Source organism: Osmerus mordax, chromosome 10 (assembly GCF_038355195.1).
Source record: "Osmerus mordax isolate fOsmMor3 chromosome 10, fOsmMor3.pri, whole genome shotgun sequence".
NCBI lineage: Eukaryota > Metazoa > Chordata > Actinopteri > Osmeriformes > Osmeridae > Osmerus > Osmerus mordax.
In genome coordinates this window covers 11,761,165-11,779,140 of record NC_090059.1, presented here as the reverse complement: position 1 = coordinate 11,779,140, position 17,976 = coordinate 11,761,165, and the positions used below count along the sequence as shown (strand labels likewise).

Genomic DNA, 17,976 nt, shown 5'->3' with positions numbered 1-17,976 from the left:
CCCCCTCCATCCCTAAGTCATTTATCCTTCCTTCCCACCCTCTTCCATCCATCCCTTCATCCCACCCCTTAATCCTGCTCTTCCTCTCTTCCTCCACCCCTCCCCTATTTCTGCCTCCATTCCTTCACCCCTCCCTTATTTCTGCCTCCCTTCCTCCACCCCTCCCCTATTTCTGCCTCCCTTTCTCCACCCCTTCACCCCTCCCTTATTTCTGCCTCCCTTCCTCCACCCCTCCCTTATTCCTCCCTCCCTCCCTCTGTCTCGTTACCTTGTTCCCCAGGAGCATGAGCACCACATCCTGCTGGGTGTACTCGTGGATCTCTGTCAGCCAGGCCTGGAGATGGAGAGAGGGAAAAGAGGAGAGGAGGACAGTGAATAAGAGAAACACTGTGCTGAACAGGAGGGGCTGTTCCTCCTTCCTCCTTGTTCTGTCCAACTGTCTTTTCCAGTTCACGTTTAGCAGTCCCCTGGGTTGCTGTCAGTGCTCAAAATATAGCCTCCCCTGGGATCTGCTGCGATATGACAGCCTTCACACACACACACACAAGCATAGCATGCACACTATACACACTCAAGTAATGTTTTTATTTATTTTGCTGTCTCGGCCTGTCAGTTTTACTTAGCATGAAGCAAGGATCTCGCTCCATCACTCTCCAGGTAAGGGTTTAACACTGCAAAGCACTGCTGTATCAGTGTCCACTGCGATACCAGACAGTTGTGTGTGTGGTGAGAGAAGAGAGAGAGAGAGAGAGAGAGAGAGAGAGAGAGAGGAGAGAGAGAGAGAGAGAGAGAGAGAGAGAGAGGAGAGAGAGAGAGAGAGAGAGAGAGAGAGATAATCTGGATGTAATAACCCAATATAATTCCATCTCCCAGGTGATAACAAAGATGAGCCAGAGGCTGTAGGTGAGCGATGAGGGATTAAGGAGTAGGGATTAGGGATGAGGAATTCTGAAAAACTGTAGCACATGGATTGGCATGAACTGAAACATTAAATGGAGAGAATGTTGTGGGTGCAAGAGGGAAGAAGAGAGTGAGACAGAGAGAAAGAGAGAGAGAGACAGAGAGAGAGAGACAGAGAGAGACAGAGAGAGACAGAGAGAGAGAAGACAGAGAGGAGAGAGAGAGAGAGAGAGAGAGAGAGAGAGAGAGAGAGACAGAGAGAGAGACAGAGAGAGAGAGAGAGAGAGAGAGAGAGAGGAGAAGAGAGAGAGAGAGAGAGAGAGAGAGAGAGAGAGAGAGAGAGAGAGGAGAGAGAGAGAGAGAGAGAGAGAGAGAGAGAGAGAGAGAGGAGAGAGAGAGAGAGAGAGAGAGAAAGAGAAAGATCGATATCAGCCTTCCAGATTAATGAAGCGATAGAAAGACTAAGAACACGACACAAAGGTGTTCAGTGAAACAGTGGCCATGTGTGTGTATGTGCAGTGTACAATACTGTACCTATGTGAGTGTATGCTTTGTGCAATGCATAGTGGAGTAGGTTTTAAACACCCTGGGGTGAGTCTTGGCAGAGGAGAGGTGGACTGGGTCCCTCTAAGTGCAGGAGGAACATGAGGATGGCTCTATTAGAGTCAACTACCCCCCTTATTGATTTACTGCAGACACACTGGGACCACAGTAGCTGTAGAAGGCTGCTATAGACTCTGGCTGTCTGGGAGCATTGAGGCTAGTCTATAGCTAACAGCACAGAGGAGAGAGAGTGCGAATCCATTACACAAATGCAGGCCCGATATGTGTGTTTGTGTGCGTGTTTGTGTGTGTGTATGTGTGTTAAGAGTTGGTGTTTTATGGGTTTGTAATATAACGAGGCTACCCTTGTAAATAATAATTTCCTTTTTCACAAGAGAAGCACACATTTTTCAAACCGAGCAGCACAAAACAAAAGTCTTCTAACTCTGAATCTGGGTTTTTTTCCCCCAGGATGAGTAGCTGTCAGATCAGACTAAAGTAACTGATCAAAGATGCTGGGAGCAGAGAGACATGCAGTGCTCTGGAAGCTGCAGGGTGGGATCTGCAGGCTGGGAGCTGTGCTACAGACTGAATGAACATCCCCACACTGTAATACACATCCTCCGCACACACACACACGTGTGTTTGTATCCACGTGTGTGCACACACTTTTATCTATTCTCTCCCACACACAGTAACTGTAATTGCACGCCTTATCACAAACACACAAGAAGTTGTACAAGTACGTCTGTGATATTCTCCCAGCCCCAGGGCTTTGTGTCAGTCTAGGTAAGTGCTTCAGAGTTCTAACTTCTGTTCAGGGTCACATACTGTACAGGCTGAGTTCTCAAACAACCAGAGACCCATAGAGGCTGCTGCAAGTGGGTCTATTCAAAATCCATACTCTTGTATTTGACATTTGCAGCTACTTACAGTATGGTCTAACTGTGTTTTGTCCTGAAAGTTAAACATGTTCAAAACAGAGTTCTAGTCTCGTAAATTACTCTTCATCATACTGTAGCTTCACAAAGACCAAACTTCTCAGTGTGATGATGGGTTAGAAGCTGGTGTTGATGGAGCCTCCACCAGCCTCTCTCCACACCTTGTTACTGCAGCATCGAGAGGAGAAGAAGAAAGAGGGAAGCGTGAGGAAGACTTGTTTCATCTTTCAGGAAGCAGAACGATGAAACGGAGAGGTGAGGAGGATGAGAAGAGGCACAGCAGAGTCTGAGGAGGCTGGCTTTGAAGGTCTGTGAGTGTGTGTGCGTGTGTATGAGTGTGTGTGTGTGTGTGTGCACGTCTACCTGCCTACTAGCATGCGTGCATGCAGAGAGTGCACTTTAATCTTTGACATACTAATGGGAAATTCTGTGGCCTTTTTAGTTGGCTGACTCTGGGATTCTTTCTCAATCTAATGAAGTGTTGCTAGCATGTTAGCTAGGCTGGCTGAGGAGAAGAGATAGAAGATCTACAGTAGGTGTAAGGCTGGCCGTGACCGAGTAGGGAAGGGTACTGTTAAAAAAAACATGTGTGAATCACGAGGAAATAAGGAGAGGGAAAGAGGGGTGAGGATACAAGAGAGAATGAGAGACGCTCAAGACAAAAAGAGGGAAAGAGAGCATCGCGCCTGAGAGAAACCGATGGGAGAGATGATGTGCCAGAGAAAGAGAGGACGTAAAAGTTACAGTGGCCTTGTGTCATTTTGTTTCTCTCTTCCACTGGAGAGAGCCAATCAAAACATAGCTTTCTTATACACATATTCACATTCAGTCACACTGAACCAACACACAACCCTCCTACACTCAGACAACCACACACCTATCAAATGATTATTTATTCACCCCAGTTTGCCTGTGCATGTGCAGCATAAATGAGTTCTGACTGAATATTCATCTCGTCTGTTTACTGTCCCCCTGAGTATGAGCGAATGTCTGCATGTATGTGTGTGCGTGTGTGTGTGTACTGTACGTGTGCATGTGTGTATGTGTGGTTAAGAGACACATACAACAGCTGAGAACAGCTGCAAGGTTACTGCTACTGGACAGTGAAGTCATAAAGATGCCAGATTCTTTACTATCCCTTCACAGTATTGATGTGACATTCAAGTTTAACATGAAATACTGGATGTGTGCGCTATATATGCGTGTGCACCCGTGTGTGAGTGTGTGTGAGGGTGATTGTGTGTGTGTCAGCAAGCATCTAATAACAAACTCAGCAGATGAAGGCAATCCCATCACAATGGGAATATGACAAGCTCACCTCCAGTTAACAGCTTATAATAAATTATGTACATTATGTGTGTGTGTGTGTGTCCATTTTTATACATTGATGATTAGAGTTTCTCTATAATAATCTCTACCACTATCCAACTACTCCAAGAAATCCTAAGTTCAATATGAATGTGAATTGTACAAAGTACTCACCAGTGGCTTCTGTGCAATGATGCTGAAATTATACACTGTGCTGTCCAATTCCATCTCTCTTACAAGCAACACTCATGCTTGCAGGTCACACACACGACAGTCTTATTAAAGTTGATCAATGGTAATCAGGGTGATTGAAGTGTAGAGAACAAAGCAGCCTGGCAGGGTGCACTAGTGTGTGTCTGTGTGTGTGTCTGTGTGTGTGTGTCTGTCTGTCTGTCTGTCTGTCTGTGTGTGTGTGTGTGTGTGTCTGTGTGTGTGTGTGTCTGTGTGTGTGTCTGTGTGTGTGTGTCTGTCTGTCTGTGTGTGTGTGTGTGTGTGTCTGTGTGTGTGTGTGTGTGTGTGTGTGTCTGTGTGTGTGTGTGTGTGTGTGTCTGTGTGTGTGTATGTATGCTATGCAGCAGGCTGCTGAACAGGTGTGCTCTCTCACCCGGCTCTAATCAGGTGTGACTACTACATGGATCTTGGCCCAATATCCCTCCCCCCCCACAACCACCACCCTCCTGCACCACACACACACACACACGCACATACACACCTCTCTCTGTGCGTGTCCCTGTTCTAGCAGCAGCATGCAGGACAGTGCTGCACCTTGACTGAGGTTCCTGCTGGAGGGGAAGCTTCCAGCCTTACCCCTCTTCCTTGCCAACATGTACAGACCAAACCATAACCCTCAGAAGAGGGAAAACAGGAATGCTACAAATGACAATTTTTAGTAGGTTATGAAGGGAGAACAATGAGCTAGAATTGGACAGAGACTGCAGACAGACAGGATAATCCACATCTGGACAGGAAAATCCGAAATTGGGACGGTAACTTGTGCTCTCATGCTTATTAGAGATGTGCTCCCCAGTCTGTCTCTTCTTCTGGAGGCGAGGCTACCCCACGGGCCCCGCCTGATGGAGGCGAGGCTACCCCACGGGCCCCGCCTGATGCAGGCGAGGCTACCCCACGGGCCCCCCCTGATGGCTTCACGGGGCCTTCACTTCCTCTTTGAAGCCTCTGCAAGCTATTAGAGAGCATTAGAGCAACCAGGTCTCTTAGCCTCACACAGATTATCCAGCCTTTCATCTGGATAAAGAGGACTCTGAGGCTGACCGAACCCTGCCGAGGAGCAGGAGATGGGCCATAACAGCACAGTGTCATCTTGGTAAAAGTCTGTACAAAGGAAAGGCCAGGCCTGGGTTTAACCCAGCTAGTAATCTTTCAAATGACTAGCTTTTATATGCTTCAGATTCCATTTTTGTCAACATCATCACCATTGTTATCTAACTGTCCTATAATTCAATATGGCGGATGCAGTCCAAGTCCATTTGCTGTGATTCCCTCTGTTCAGGAGTGAGGATGGGTAGAGTGATAAACAGACAGATGAGAGAACAAGGGTCAGAAGTCAGGTGTGCTCTTACCTGGATGTTGTCAAAAGAGGCCTTGTTAGTAACATCGTACAAGAGGAGGAGAGCTGGGGAGAGAACACACACACGCATTAGCTGAATAAGCTTGTCAACAGTATTGATACCGCCTCCTGGGCAGCTATGATATGAACGTTTTGGTGGCTTTTTTGTCCTTATAACAGTTACTGCTTCATTCGTTCCCCAACTTCTTCCTCCTCCCCTCCATTCACCAACTGTGGCTGTTCGATGGCAATTTGTTCATTGATTAATTACATTTAGTCATTTAGCAGATGCTCTTATCCAGAGCGACTTACAGTAAGTACAGGGACATTCTCCCCGGGGCAAGTAGGGTGAAGTGCCTTGCCCAAGAACACAACGTCATTTTGCTTGGCAGGGAATCGAACCGGCAACCTTCTGATTACTAGCCCGATTCCCTAACCGCTCAGCCATCTGACTCCTTCCCTCTTCATATTTTGGTTTTTCTGAGGGACGGTTCTGTCACGGGTGCATAACAAGCTGTAACTACCGTGTAGATGGAAAGAAGGCCATTCTGAGAGAGAGAGAGAGAGAGAGAGAGAGAGAGACAGAGAGAGAGAGAGAGAGAGAGAGAGCGGTGTGTGTGAGAGAGAGAGGTAGACATGTTCCAGTCCACCTGAGCAAAGCAGGCCCCAGGTCCGGTCTGAAAGGACATCTTTATCGCTCTCTCACAGACGTGGAAAAACATCTCTCTCCTCCACGTCCTCCCTCTCTCTCCTCCACCCTTCATTACCTTGGTTACCATTCTGTGCGTGACCCACACATACACACACGCATACACACAGTCCCGTTAAATCTGAATGTCTGTGTTTCTCTTTCACGCTTACCACAAACATTAGAAGATAAACTGAAGTGACAGCTAATACATTTTTGATATGATAGCTAATAAAACTTAAATGAGCTGATAAACCGCAGCTTCCATAGGAACCATCAAAGTCGATCATAACGGAGGTTTTCCTCTCTGGTAGCAGCAGTGCAGCAGAGAATGCTGTTACATTAGGGTGGGCCTTAGGCTGAGGATGAAGATAAATGTGATGAAGATGATGTGTGTGTGTGTGTGTGAGAGTATGTGCTTTTGAGTGTGTGCAAGACAGATACTGAATGTTAGTAACACTCATGCCACTTCAAACTAGTGTCAGTCTAACTCTTTACTTCACAGTGTGATACTGAATTGTCAAACCATAAGCACCCCTTATTTTTAGTTATGAAGGAACAATGAATCCTCAGAAAATAGACTTTTCTGTCATGTTGACAGTATTTCAGTAAATAGTGAAATATTAGAGAATAAATAATAAACAATTTACGATGTTTTTATCTCATGTTTAAGGGCGTCAGTTTCCTAAACAAGTATATTACTCCCCCCCCCCCATATGTATGCAAGACAATGATTCTCCTTGAGTTCGGGGAAGAAGGACAGGAGGGGGAGGTTTAGATGGTGTCCATTTTGTGAGACAGGATCAATCATTGTGACAACTGCATTCCCTACTCCACTAGTACTGTGACAGCCAAGCTCATTAATATTGGAACTGGCTTCTCAGTCAGAATGTGTATGTTTGTGTGTGTGTGTGTGTGTGAGAGAGAGAGAGAGAGAGAGAGAGAGAGAGAGAGAGAGAGAGAGAGAGAGAGAGAGAGAGAGAGAGAGAGAGAGAGAGAGAGAGAGAAAGAGAGAGACATGGTGAGAGATATATGTCCTTTACTAAAGTAAACAGTAGGGCAAGAAAGCATTAAAACAATATCAGTATCTTGTCTGTCTTTCACTTTTATTCAAATTTCTCCCACTTTCCTCCCTCCATGTCTTCCTCCATCTCCATCTGCTGGTTGGGATCCATAGGAGCCATTAGGGAAAGATGAAGGAAGAGGAGAAGGGAAGAGGAGGAGGAAAGAGGAAGAGGGAAGAGGAGGAGGAAAGAGGAGGAGGGAAGAGGAGGAGGAAAGAGGAGGAGGTGTACAATGATAAATGAAATGAGAGGAGCAGGAAGGAAAGGGGGTGGAGGCTTTTAACGAGCCCTGTAGCAGTAAGCTAAAGGTCCCATGGGGACCAGTGGTCCATCTATCCATCTCCATCCCTCTTTCTCGACATACGGTCGGTGTTCAGACTGCAAATGAGATGTGTCACATAAATAGACCGGAGATGAAAATTCAAACAATCACCTGTTTGAAAATGGTTTTCTGACTGACTCGTGATTGAGAAATTAAAGAAAAACAACCGTCATATTGCAGAGCATGAGAAGGCTGAGAGCTGACATGCAGCCTGCGGACCTCCTGCCATGCAGCCAAGGCAACGGAAATAGAGCCATGTGACTGGAGAGGGAGCAAAGAGCCCATGCTGTGACAGAGAGTGGACCAGGCTGACGGACACATTGACAGGTCCAGGGAGTAGGCTTCGCCGGGGGGGTTTTGGGACGCACTGACACAGATGGGCCCAGAAGATTGGTCCGGGCTCATCAAGAACCGTTTAGGAGCTAATTTCTTCTTCATGTTCTGTCTTGAAATGCTAGCCAGACTAGAGACCCTGGTACAAAAATCTAATCACACCCCAGAGAACTAGCCAACTGGAGGGCCAATGGGAAAGCCTCAGAGTCTAATGTGGGAGAGCATTCACACCTGCTCAGGTTGGCCCGCAGCAAACAATCTGTCAGTGCTCCACAGGGATGCTCTGGATGTGGCTCGATTACACTCACACAACACACACACACACAAACACACACAAACGCACACACAGTATCTCACCGTGAGCGTCGCGGTAGTAGGCATGTGTGACACTACGGAAACGTTCCTGTCCAGCTGTGTCCCAGATCTGGAGAGGAGGACAAACATGAGGCCACCATCAGCAGTAGCAGCAGCAGCAGCAGCAGCAGCAGCAGCAGCAGTAGCAGCAGCAGCAGCAGCAGTAGCAGCAGCAGCAGCAGCAGCAGCAGCAGCAGCAGCAGCAGCGGAAGCAGCAGTAGCAGCGGAAGCAGCAGCAGCAGCAGCAGTAGCAGCAGCAGCAGCAGCAGCAGCAGCAGCAGCAGCAGTAGCAGCAGCATCACTAGCATCATTTTCCTCACCATTATCACCCCCCCAAAAAATTCTAAACAATTCTCATTATCTTCATCCTTAAACTGATTGTTGCAAACTTTTGTTAATTCAATCAAGTCTGTAGCCTAAACATCCCCTCTCCTAATCTCAACACAAACAGCTAATTACCTCGGCTCTTAATGGCCACAACCCGATTTCCTCATTAGATAGTAAGTTGCAATTAGTGTATTTGACATCTGTGATGACCGCTAACATCTATCTCTGTACACTCTGTAATTATAACATGTTTGGTTGTAATTGATTGACTTGCTTGAGAGTCTCTAGTCAGGCAGACGGATGCCATAATAAACTGATAGATTAACGATGGACTAATTAAATCCCTGTTAGGGAGGATTTCTTCTTTTGTCTCTCACTGAGGACTTGGGATGGCTTCTGGAAGGTCACGCTACAGTAGGACGTGTGACAGTGGCTAGTGTAGTGGGTAGTGGTTTGCAGTTTCTATGTAAACACAGTACATAGAATATACACATGTGCAAACAAACACACAAGCAAAAACTACCCCCTCCAGACACACACACACACAAACACGGATTTTTCTTACCTGCAGTTTGACCTTCAGCGTGTCGATGTTCAAAACTTTATTCTGGAAAAACAAAGGAACAAATGTTGTGCTCAAATAGGGTTCTAGAATGACTGTGCTTGCAGTCTAATGACACTGTCTGGGAAAACTAACCAAAACAAGAAATTTAAGACACTGTTTTTGTATTTTTATTGAGGCCGGAAGCAACATATTCAGACATATACCTTCTTCCGCTTCAATTGCTGAACTATGATTGTCTTGGCGTTCATGCTGTGTTGAGCATCTCTGCATTTTCTTTAATCACTATTGTACTTTCTATGGCCTTGCGGCACACCCACAAACACGTGTTTATACGCATGCGTGCACACACTCTCGGACACACATACAGTACACACAGCTGCCTGTTTCTGAAGGTTTCATCACCTCAGTGCTAGCATAATACTCACAGCCAATGCAGCTGCTATCAGTCCAACACACACACACATGGTCGCAGCTGCCTTCCAAAACTAGTAGACTATCAGACATGGTGAGCCTTTATCGCTATGTCAACCCTGGGGCATGCACATATACAAACACACACTACAACCACACACATACACACACACACACATACACACACACACTATAAACCCACACTATAAACACATGCAGAGGAACATACACAAACACAGAAACACACACACCACAAACACACCTACAGAGTCCTACATCATCAAATCATATCCACAGAGACCATGTCAGCATAAAGATCTAATGAATAAACATAAGTTTCCATCCCTTACCTTTCCAAACACACACACATTAGCTAGAGAGAGGCCGAGGGCAGAGCACAGCCAATCCACACAGCCTCGTCCCAGATCCACCTCTGCTCATTCGCAATGCATTTCATCCATATTGCATGGGGCAGTTACATTGAATGGGACCACTAACATGGATCAAATGCATCATACAAAATTCTCTCTTACATAAGGTGGTTACAGTTCAGTTCTGGGAACTGGTCTTCTCACCTTTAGATATCTGCATGTGAAATCCCATGCTTTTATATTTCCACAAGCTCAACAGAAAATAGAAGTGAGCAGTTTTCTGTATAATACATGTCTTCTCACTTTCTTCCTGTTTCAATCTCTCTACCAGTGAAGCAGCAGTGATTAGCCATGTCCTCTGAGAGTGGTTCTGTGTTCAAGGCTGCAGAGGGCAGAATAACTCTGTCTGAAGTATCAAATGCTCCAGACTCCCTTGTCTTGTCTTTGCAGCTCTGCTGAATGCATCACCAGGCACCCCTCTGACCACTTCAGTCTGTCCATGTCTCTCTGTCTGATCTCTTGTCCGTTCATTGAGACACTGAGGTATGCTTCTGTATCAGGACATGCAAAAGGACAGGAGCTGTTCCAGAGATCTGTCGCCTTCTTTCTCTCCGTTTCATTAGTGATGTTCATCTCATCGGTATGCCTTTCTCTCTTCCTCTAATGTAGATTAGGTGTCATGTAGAAGGCTCCATCATTGAAGAGACCTTGGTTTCTATGGCACTGCATATATAAAGATGAAATAAATCAATACATTTCTGTCATTCGAATGATGAGTGTGTGTGTGTCGCTCATCCAGAACTCTGCAGACTCTGGCTCCATCCCAGGATGCCCACAACCACTTCCTTGATGATGATGAAGCCTACTGTCGAAGCAAAACACCTGGGTTCCACCGGTGCAAGAGAGGTGGGGGTGTTGTGTGTGTTCCCAATTTTTTTTACTGTTGGTTTAATTCCGTTTACATGAGAATGCAAATGTTCACAATCTCTCTATATATCTTCCTTTTACTCTGCGTGTTTTGTCGGGGGGTGTTGTGTGGAGGACACCACTGTGAGCACGGAGGAAACGTTGCAAACTTCAGACCTTCAAGCTGTGAGGCGGCAATGCAAGGCATGGCTCTCCCTCCCTCCCTCTTTCAGTGTGAATATTTATTACGGCTGAGACCCTTCATATGAATCAGACAGCTGTCAATCAAATTCCAAATTCATTCCAGACCAACCCCCTATCTTAAATATGCATGAGGCAGAAAAAAGGCTGTTGTTTGGCCAGAGCTGTCTGACATGGCAGGCTGACAGACAGACATCCTGGGAACAACCAGGACAACCAGGGCACTGCACCAACCTGCACATAGAACTATATTATGTCGATCAGGTACGGTCGCTCTCTCTCTCGTTTTACATCCTACCACTATCATAAGAAAGCAAGGCATTTTCAGACACAGCTTATCCAATATTAGGAAGTTGACATTGAATGGTTGTACACTGACCTGTCTCTACTGCCTAATCCAACCTCTATGTCCAAATACATCCATCATGTCTATAAACCATCGTCAAAGAACTTAAGAAGTATAATATTGACCAAACCTGTGTTTAATAACACTCCATATCATACACGCAAGCACACGCACACACACACACACACACACACACACACACACACACACACACACACACACACACACACACACACACACACACACACACACACACACAGAGTAAATAGAATCTCAGTAAGGTAATCCCACCTCAAATAACCTAATGGACTCACTGGACAACTATCTCATTAACACAACGCTAGTGCTGTGTTAGCCTCCAGTCTCCTACATAAATCCTGCAGGCCGCAGTAAGGCATTAGTCAGGGGTAATTAAATAACAGACACCCAGGGTAATTACAGCTGGTCCACAGAGACGCAATTATGTTACTGCTGCATGTAGGGATAGCGGGAGGAGGAGGAGGAGAGGTGAAATTGAGAGACCTGGCTCTCTTCTATCTATCTGTTTCTCCATCATGTACCACTACTCTCACTCGAACCTTTTCTCACCATTTAGGGTGACCAACCTTAAGATCGGTTGTTAGTACAGGTCATTTTGCAGTACGCTCTCATATATGTAGAACGGTACAAGAAGAGCAGCAGTCTAGGTCCTGGACTTTGTCCTCCCAGTTGTAGCACAAGGCAGTTGTTTTCCAGGCCAGGTGCAGGAGAGGCTGTGGCCTCCTATATCCTTTCTCGTTGCCTCCTCTTGTACCTCTGGGCAGGCCAGACCGAGGACAGACTGCCATGTTAGCATAGCTCTGTGCCAAGGAAGGAAATGGACATGTGTGACTGATAACACGTCATAACAAACACTAATGCAAACAAGCATAGGCAGAATAACAGAGGTGGTGGGGTGGTGAAGATATATAACTTTTATTCTATTGTGCGGTGTTGTGTTTTAGATCAACTCTAGAGTGCTTCTTTGTGCCAGCCCAGTGCTGATCCCAGCTTTGTTCCATCCCAGCATGGACACGCACTCTTCTCCTGGTTCTGCTAACAGGATCAGCTTAGCCTGACTTCTGTCTCCTCTCTTCCTCCTCTCATCCTTTTCTTCAGCCAAGGGTTCTTCAAAGATCCTTCATTTTAATTTTACTCTCTCCCTCAACAATGATTACTATGGGATCATTGTTGATTAATCGTGCCTGTAGGTAGGCAGATGGGTCATTGCATCATTCCCCTCTGAGACGCAGGCTCGTTAATCGATCACTTAGCCTGCCTTCCCCACCCTGATGAAATACTGTAGGTTAAACACCTGGAGTTGATCCACACACACAAAACATGTGACATACATACATACACACAAGTGCATACTAACACACACATAATACACACAAAAAAAGCTGTTTGAAAGGGTTCTTTAACAGTGTTGCCTGGTGGCAGTGCTGCTTAGCACCACGCCACCAGCATACTAAACACCTCGGAGCTACACACCTCCAGGCAGCCTAACCCCCCCAATGTCCAGACCACCCTCACCCACACACCAGAGCCCCTCGCTGGGCTTGTCCCCACTCTCTTATCTCTGCTTCTTGATTCTAGTCACACTTTTTTAGTTTTTTGACTATGTATATTTGGTTATTGGTGAACCAGTTAACATTCGGTCAATCAGCCAGCCAGCCAAGCAACAACTAGCAAAGAGCTGATGCTTCACATACAGAACTGCCAGGCTGTTCTGTATGTGAGAAGGAGAGGAGACAGAGAGACTAAAAGAAAGGCCGTGAGAAAGAAAGAGAGAGAGTGATCTCGATCCATAGGAGTCATTGTCTCCTGTTATGAGGGGCCACAGAGGGTGACTTACATAAGCGTGAACCCATGAACACCTCAACGAGAGCAGACCTTCAGAGGAATAACCAAGAACCTGAATACCAACGATCTATTATGTAACCTAAGCTCACCGACACTAAAGTATGTCCTTGAAATCCAGCACGATCCACAGTTCTCCCTCGGTGCCGTGTGAGTATCATCCCCTCTCTATTCCTCTTTGACTGAGCGGCATAAGTGGTTGCATACGGTACCTTGAAGTGCTCCACTTGAATATTTCAGCCTTTCACATTATCATACAGGACTATTCAAGTCAAGCTGGATACAAGCAGCTGATGTGTGAATTGACAAACAGCCTCGAGCCTCCAAGTGTATTGCCTGTGGTACCCAGGCTGGAGTGTTGCTATTCCTTCCCCCCATCTCGACAGACAAACATGATGATGATTAGGATGAAGGTGATGAAGATAATAAAGATGATAATGATGATTATACTGATGATAATGAGGTTGTTGATGATGATGATGAGGAAGAAGATGCTGATGATAATGATGATAATGATACTGAAGATGATTATGACAATCATGATGATGATAATAATGAAGATGGTGATTAAAAATGGAGCATGGCTTTCCTGGAGAGCTCCATCTCAGATGAACCCAAAGATGACTCAGGGCTATCTGGAATCCCAACACATCTTTACATAACCCACATATGGTTATGTAAAGTAATGATACGTTGAACTTCATTTATGCCGACTGTTTATTCATTGAATGTGCACAGTTCAGATTGTATATCAAGTTAGGTCATGCTGTACATAAACAGTGATACACAAACAAATACACATGCACACACAGACAAACAGAAACTCCACTCTCTTTCCACTCTCGAACACACACACACACGCACACACACACACACAAAAGGCAGCAGCAGAGATATTTTCCAGTAGCTGAATCCATTAAGGAGCACAGAAGGTTTTTGCTCTGCTGCCTCAGTACCTACAGGCAGCAGATCAGCGATGTATGACGGAGTGTGTGTGTTTGCGTGTGTTTGCGTACATGTGTGTACTTTACCAAGAGTCTGTAACAGTGTAAACAAGAGAAGACAGAATGTCCTGTGTGTTAGGTCAAGCTCTGGGGGGAAGAGAACTGATGGAACCTCTCAGTATGTCTCTCTGAATGCTGCTGAGTGTTTTCTATCTCTATAAGTATGAGTGTGTGTTGGTCAGAGAGGTCACACTGTCTGTTCCCAGGAGGATTACCGAGCCAAATCCATCAAATCTGAGGTGACATCATCTCTATGCCTGCATCGTCACGAAAACGCAGACCATGTTTCTTGATGTGCATGTGCACATCCACATGTGTGCATGTGTGTGTGTGTTTAGAATGTGTGTGTGAATGCCCATGCTACACCACGGCACACTAACTCCCCCAACTCAGCAGACTGAGACTGATATCTAGTAGCACCTTAACTCTCACCCTGTCCTTGTCTGGACTGGAACAGTTCTATAGTATGTTTGAGAGAGGGTCCCAATGGTGGTAGTTGTAGTTATATTATATTGTGTTAGTTAGACAGGATATCGTATAAGGGAATGTTACTTGGAGTTCTGCTCATTTCTCTCTCCATCCCTGAGGATCTAGTTAATAACTGCAGTAAAATAACACCTTCTTTTCACCCCCCTCCAAAGCCACCCCTTGTGTGCTGTGCCCGAAAGGGCTTTTCTGAGTATATTTTTTTTTTCTGTGTATGACATTAAACCAAAATACACCCACTCACGTGTAAATACATGACAGAGAGTGAAAGAGTGAGAGGATTGAGTCAATCACACAATCAATCTTTCAACTAATGGATGAGAGGAGGAAAGAAATCAAACTCTGAGAGACAGCCTTTCACACTTGTGAGCCAGAGCAATGAATCATTACAGGAATGATTTATCCAACTGTATAGAGAGAGAAAAGGCTGAGAGGGGAGGTGTGGAGGGAAGAGGCTGAGAGGGAAGATAAGAGGAAGAGAGGGCAGGTATAGAGCGAAGAGACTGAGAGGGGAGGTGCAGTAGTAAATAACACCAGGTACCAGATGTTGCCAGGCTAACTGTGTACCTCATGAATATTGGTACCGATTGGCCAGCAGAGTAATAATAGTGTTGGCATTACCTCCAGCTTACACTAAGACAAGGAAGGGATGGAACAGTACCTACCTACAATTGGGTCTTAACTCCCACAACAATGACAAACTAAACCTGTTAATTGCCTTTGAGTTTGCCAACACAGTCCCCTGGATGTCATCCCCAGTAATGGGTTTGCAGTTTGCAGTAAAAACGATAAGCCAATCAATAAAAAGGTCACCAAACATTACATTATCTAAGATCAGGTCTTTTACCAGGGGGGAGACCAACCATTGTTACTTCACATGGAGCATTGATGATGACATCCAATAAAGAGTAGTGTGTGTGTGTTTGTGTACTTACCCTGAAGTCAATGCCCACGGTGGAGATGAAGCTCCCGGCCAGGAAGGCTCCATCTTTGAAGCGGACCAGCAGACAGGTCTTCCCTACACCAGAGTCTCCAACCAACATCACCTGGAGGGAATGAGGAACACACACCATCATCTACCAGGACAGGAGGAACAGGCAGGAGAAAGAGAGAAAGAGACAGAGAATCTTAGATGAAAACTAAGAGTTAGTCAAAGAGAGAATGAAAAGGACATGACACACAGAAAGGAAGAGGCACGGCAATGTAAGGACAGGAGGACAGTGAGAAATGGCTGGGATACTTTTGATGTAGAGGTAGATATTTTGTAAATGAGGCTTTGCTGTCTGTTAAAGTGCTTAAAACGTTCTCAAAATGGCCTTTGCTTATTACAGTGTGGTATGGGTATATATCTATCTGACTAGTACTCAAATAGTACTCAAAACAACATAGTACACAAATTCTAGATTTACATTTAGTCATTTAGCAGACGCTCTTATCCAGAGCGACATACAGTATAGGGACATTCTCCCCGAGGCAAGTAGGGTGAAGTGCCTTGCCCAAGGACACAACGTTGCACGGCCGAGAATCGAAACAACCTTCTGACTAATAGCCCAACTCCCTAACCGCTCAGCCATCTGACCCCCCAGATCAGTGGAAGATACGGGTTCTCATTTAAGATTAAATGTAACCCCAAGTTGGGGGACAATGGCATTACACAAACTGCTCACCACCTATTCAGTGTAAATATTGTCGTATGTTTTAAGTAATTTTTTGTATATTTCATAGAATAGTTTTTAGGCACCTATAGTAACATATACTAACACTAAGTCCGTGTTTGCTCTTGCTGCGTTGGCAGTGCATGTGAGGCGCGCATAAGTCTCGCGTATTGTTGACACAGCTGAGAAGGAAACGGACAGTTTTAAAACAGTTGTTCAGGTTAAACTGCCTCACTATTGTCTTGCGTTTATTTACTGGGCAGACTACTAATGTGCAACGTTTATTCATGCTGCGAATAGGAGTGGGTAGTTATGTTTGTGTAAACACTGCATCTTACCTTGAAGGCGACATCATAAAACTCCCCGCTGTTGCTGATGGAGGGCCGGCTAGGGTAGACCACACCGTTGGTGGGAGCAGCGGCCAGTCCCTTTCCACTCTTCCCGCTGCTGTCTTTGGTGCTGCTCGGAGATGCGCTGGGACTCTTCGAGCTCCCCTTCCCTTTTGCCGCCTTCTTTCTGGACATGGCTCGCTGCAATCGTTAAATTACTCCCGCGAATTGATATAAATTATGTGCTATTGGTAGTCTTATCTTAGTCTATATTTGCTTTCAAAGATCGGTTTGAATGAGATAACTTTTTACCTTTGTGTCAAAATCATGACTGCACGGAGACAGTCTAATGTTCGTTCCCCTTTAAAATTGGTAGTTTCAATTGTCACAGCGCACCTGTGACAGCAGCTTTCCTTGTGGAACCTCCACAGGGCTACAGCATTACAACAGTCCAACGGTGCAGTTGCAGGTGTCAACACATTGTCAATATCTCTCTACCCCTCTCTCTTTCTAGGTTCGCACCGAATGTAACCGCACAGTGGTGTTTACAATGCGCCCCAGAAGATAATACCATCGCTCTACAACTTGTCAAAGCAGTGGTGCGTTTAAAGCAACAGTGCCGTTTTACTCCGCGTTGGCTCTGTGGTCACGTAGGGTCATTCGATGGCTGAAAAGTACACCAACTTATAAAACTAGTTCAAATGATAAAATATCGACTATTAATATTAATGTGCTTGAGATGTATGGAGTCAACCTGAGATTAAAAATCTTTTACAGCATACAATATCTAAATCCTCCCTTCAAGAGAACACATCTACCTCTAACCTCCCCAGACACATTTAAACCACAGTGACTAATATCAAGTGATTTATGTAAGCTCAAGCACAATGTAAGACACTCTAAGTGATTCACACTCATTATACTGACAAGTGCCCTCTACATCCAGGTAGAGCGTCTCCCAGCAGCGAGGGGAGGATGATGGGGAACTGGAAGATAAGAGAGGGAGCAGCTCTGGAAGATAAGAGCCCTCTCCTCTTCAAAAAGCCACCAGGTGTGTATCTACCTGCTGTCTGCACATCATATCAGCTACTTAACTACTGTTTACTCACTCAAGAGTGGTCTCCCAGAACACACATACCGTCAGCCTACTCATGTGGGGAATGAAGTCTGTTGGGTTTTTTGAAAGGTAACAAGAAAAATCATGTTCGTATTTTTATAAAATATCATGCAGGCATGAATAATTTTTTGGCAGTCTTACCCGATGACCTTCCAAAGTCATACAGAATTGTAATGCATGCAATACTTTCCAACCTGTTTCTGTTGTGTGTGTGTGTGTGTGTATGTTGAAGGTGAAGGCCTCAGTGGATGTCAATCAGGTACCTCTGATGTAAAGGGAACAATTAAAAACAGCCCTGCTGTGAGACAGGCAGAGAGAAGAGCATTGTGGGACTGAGAGCTAGTGCTCCGAGGAATC

The 17,976-nt window shown here is 45.4% G+C and overlaps 1 protein-coding gene across 1 annotated transcript in view; it reads right to left on the bottom strand.

Annotated features, from left to right (window-relative positions):
- Positions 1–16,903, bottom strand: part of LOC136950758 (ras-related protein Rab-26-like) — a 23,840-nt gene extending 6,937 nt beyond the window's left edge. The window contains exons 1-6 of the mRNA XM_067245213.1: positions 16,512–16,903; positions 15,454–15,564; positions 8,913–8,954; positions 8,024–8,090; positions 5,273–5,325; positions 269–334 (exon numbers count right to left, since the gene is read on the bottom strand). Coding sequence (XP_067101314.1) covers positions 269–334; positions 5,273–5,325; positions 8,024–8,090; positions 8,913–8,954; positions 15,454–15,564; positions 16,512–16,697 — 525 coding nt within the window. The 5' untranslated portion in view covers positions 16,698–16,903. The remainder of the gene's footprint in view (positions 1–268; positions 335–5,272; positions 5,326–8,023; positions 8,091–8,912; positions 8,955–15,453; positions 15,565–16,511) is intronic.
- Between the last annotated feature and the right edge of the window lie 1,073 nt (positions 16,904–17,976).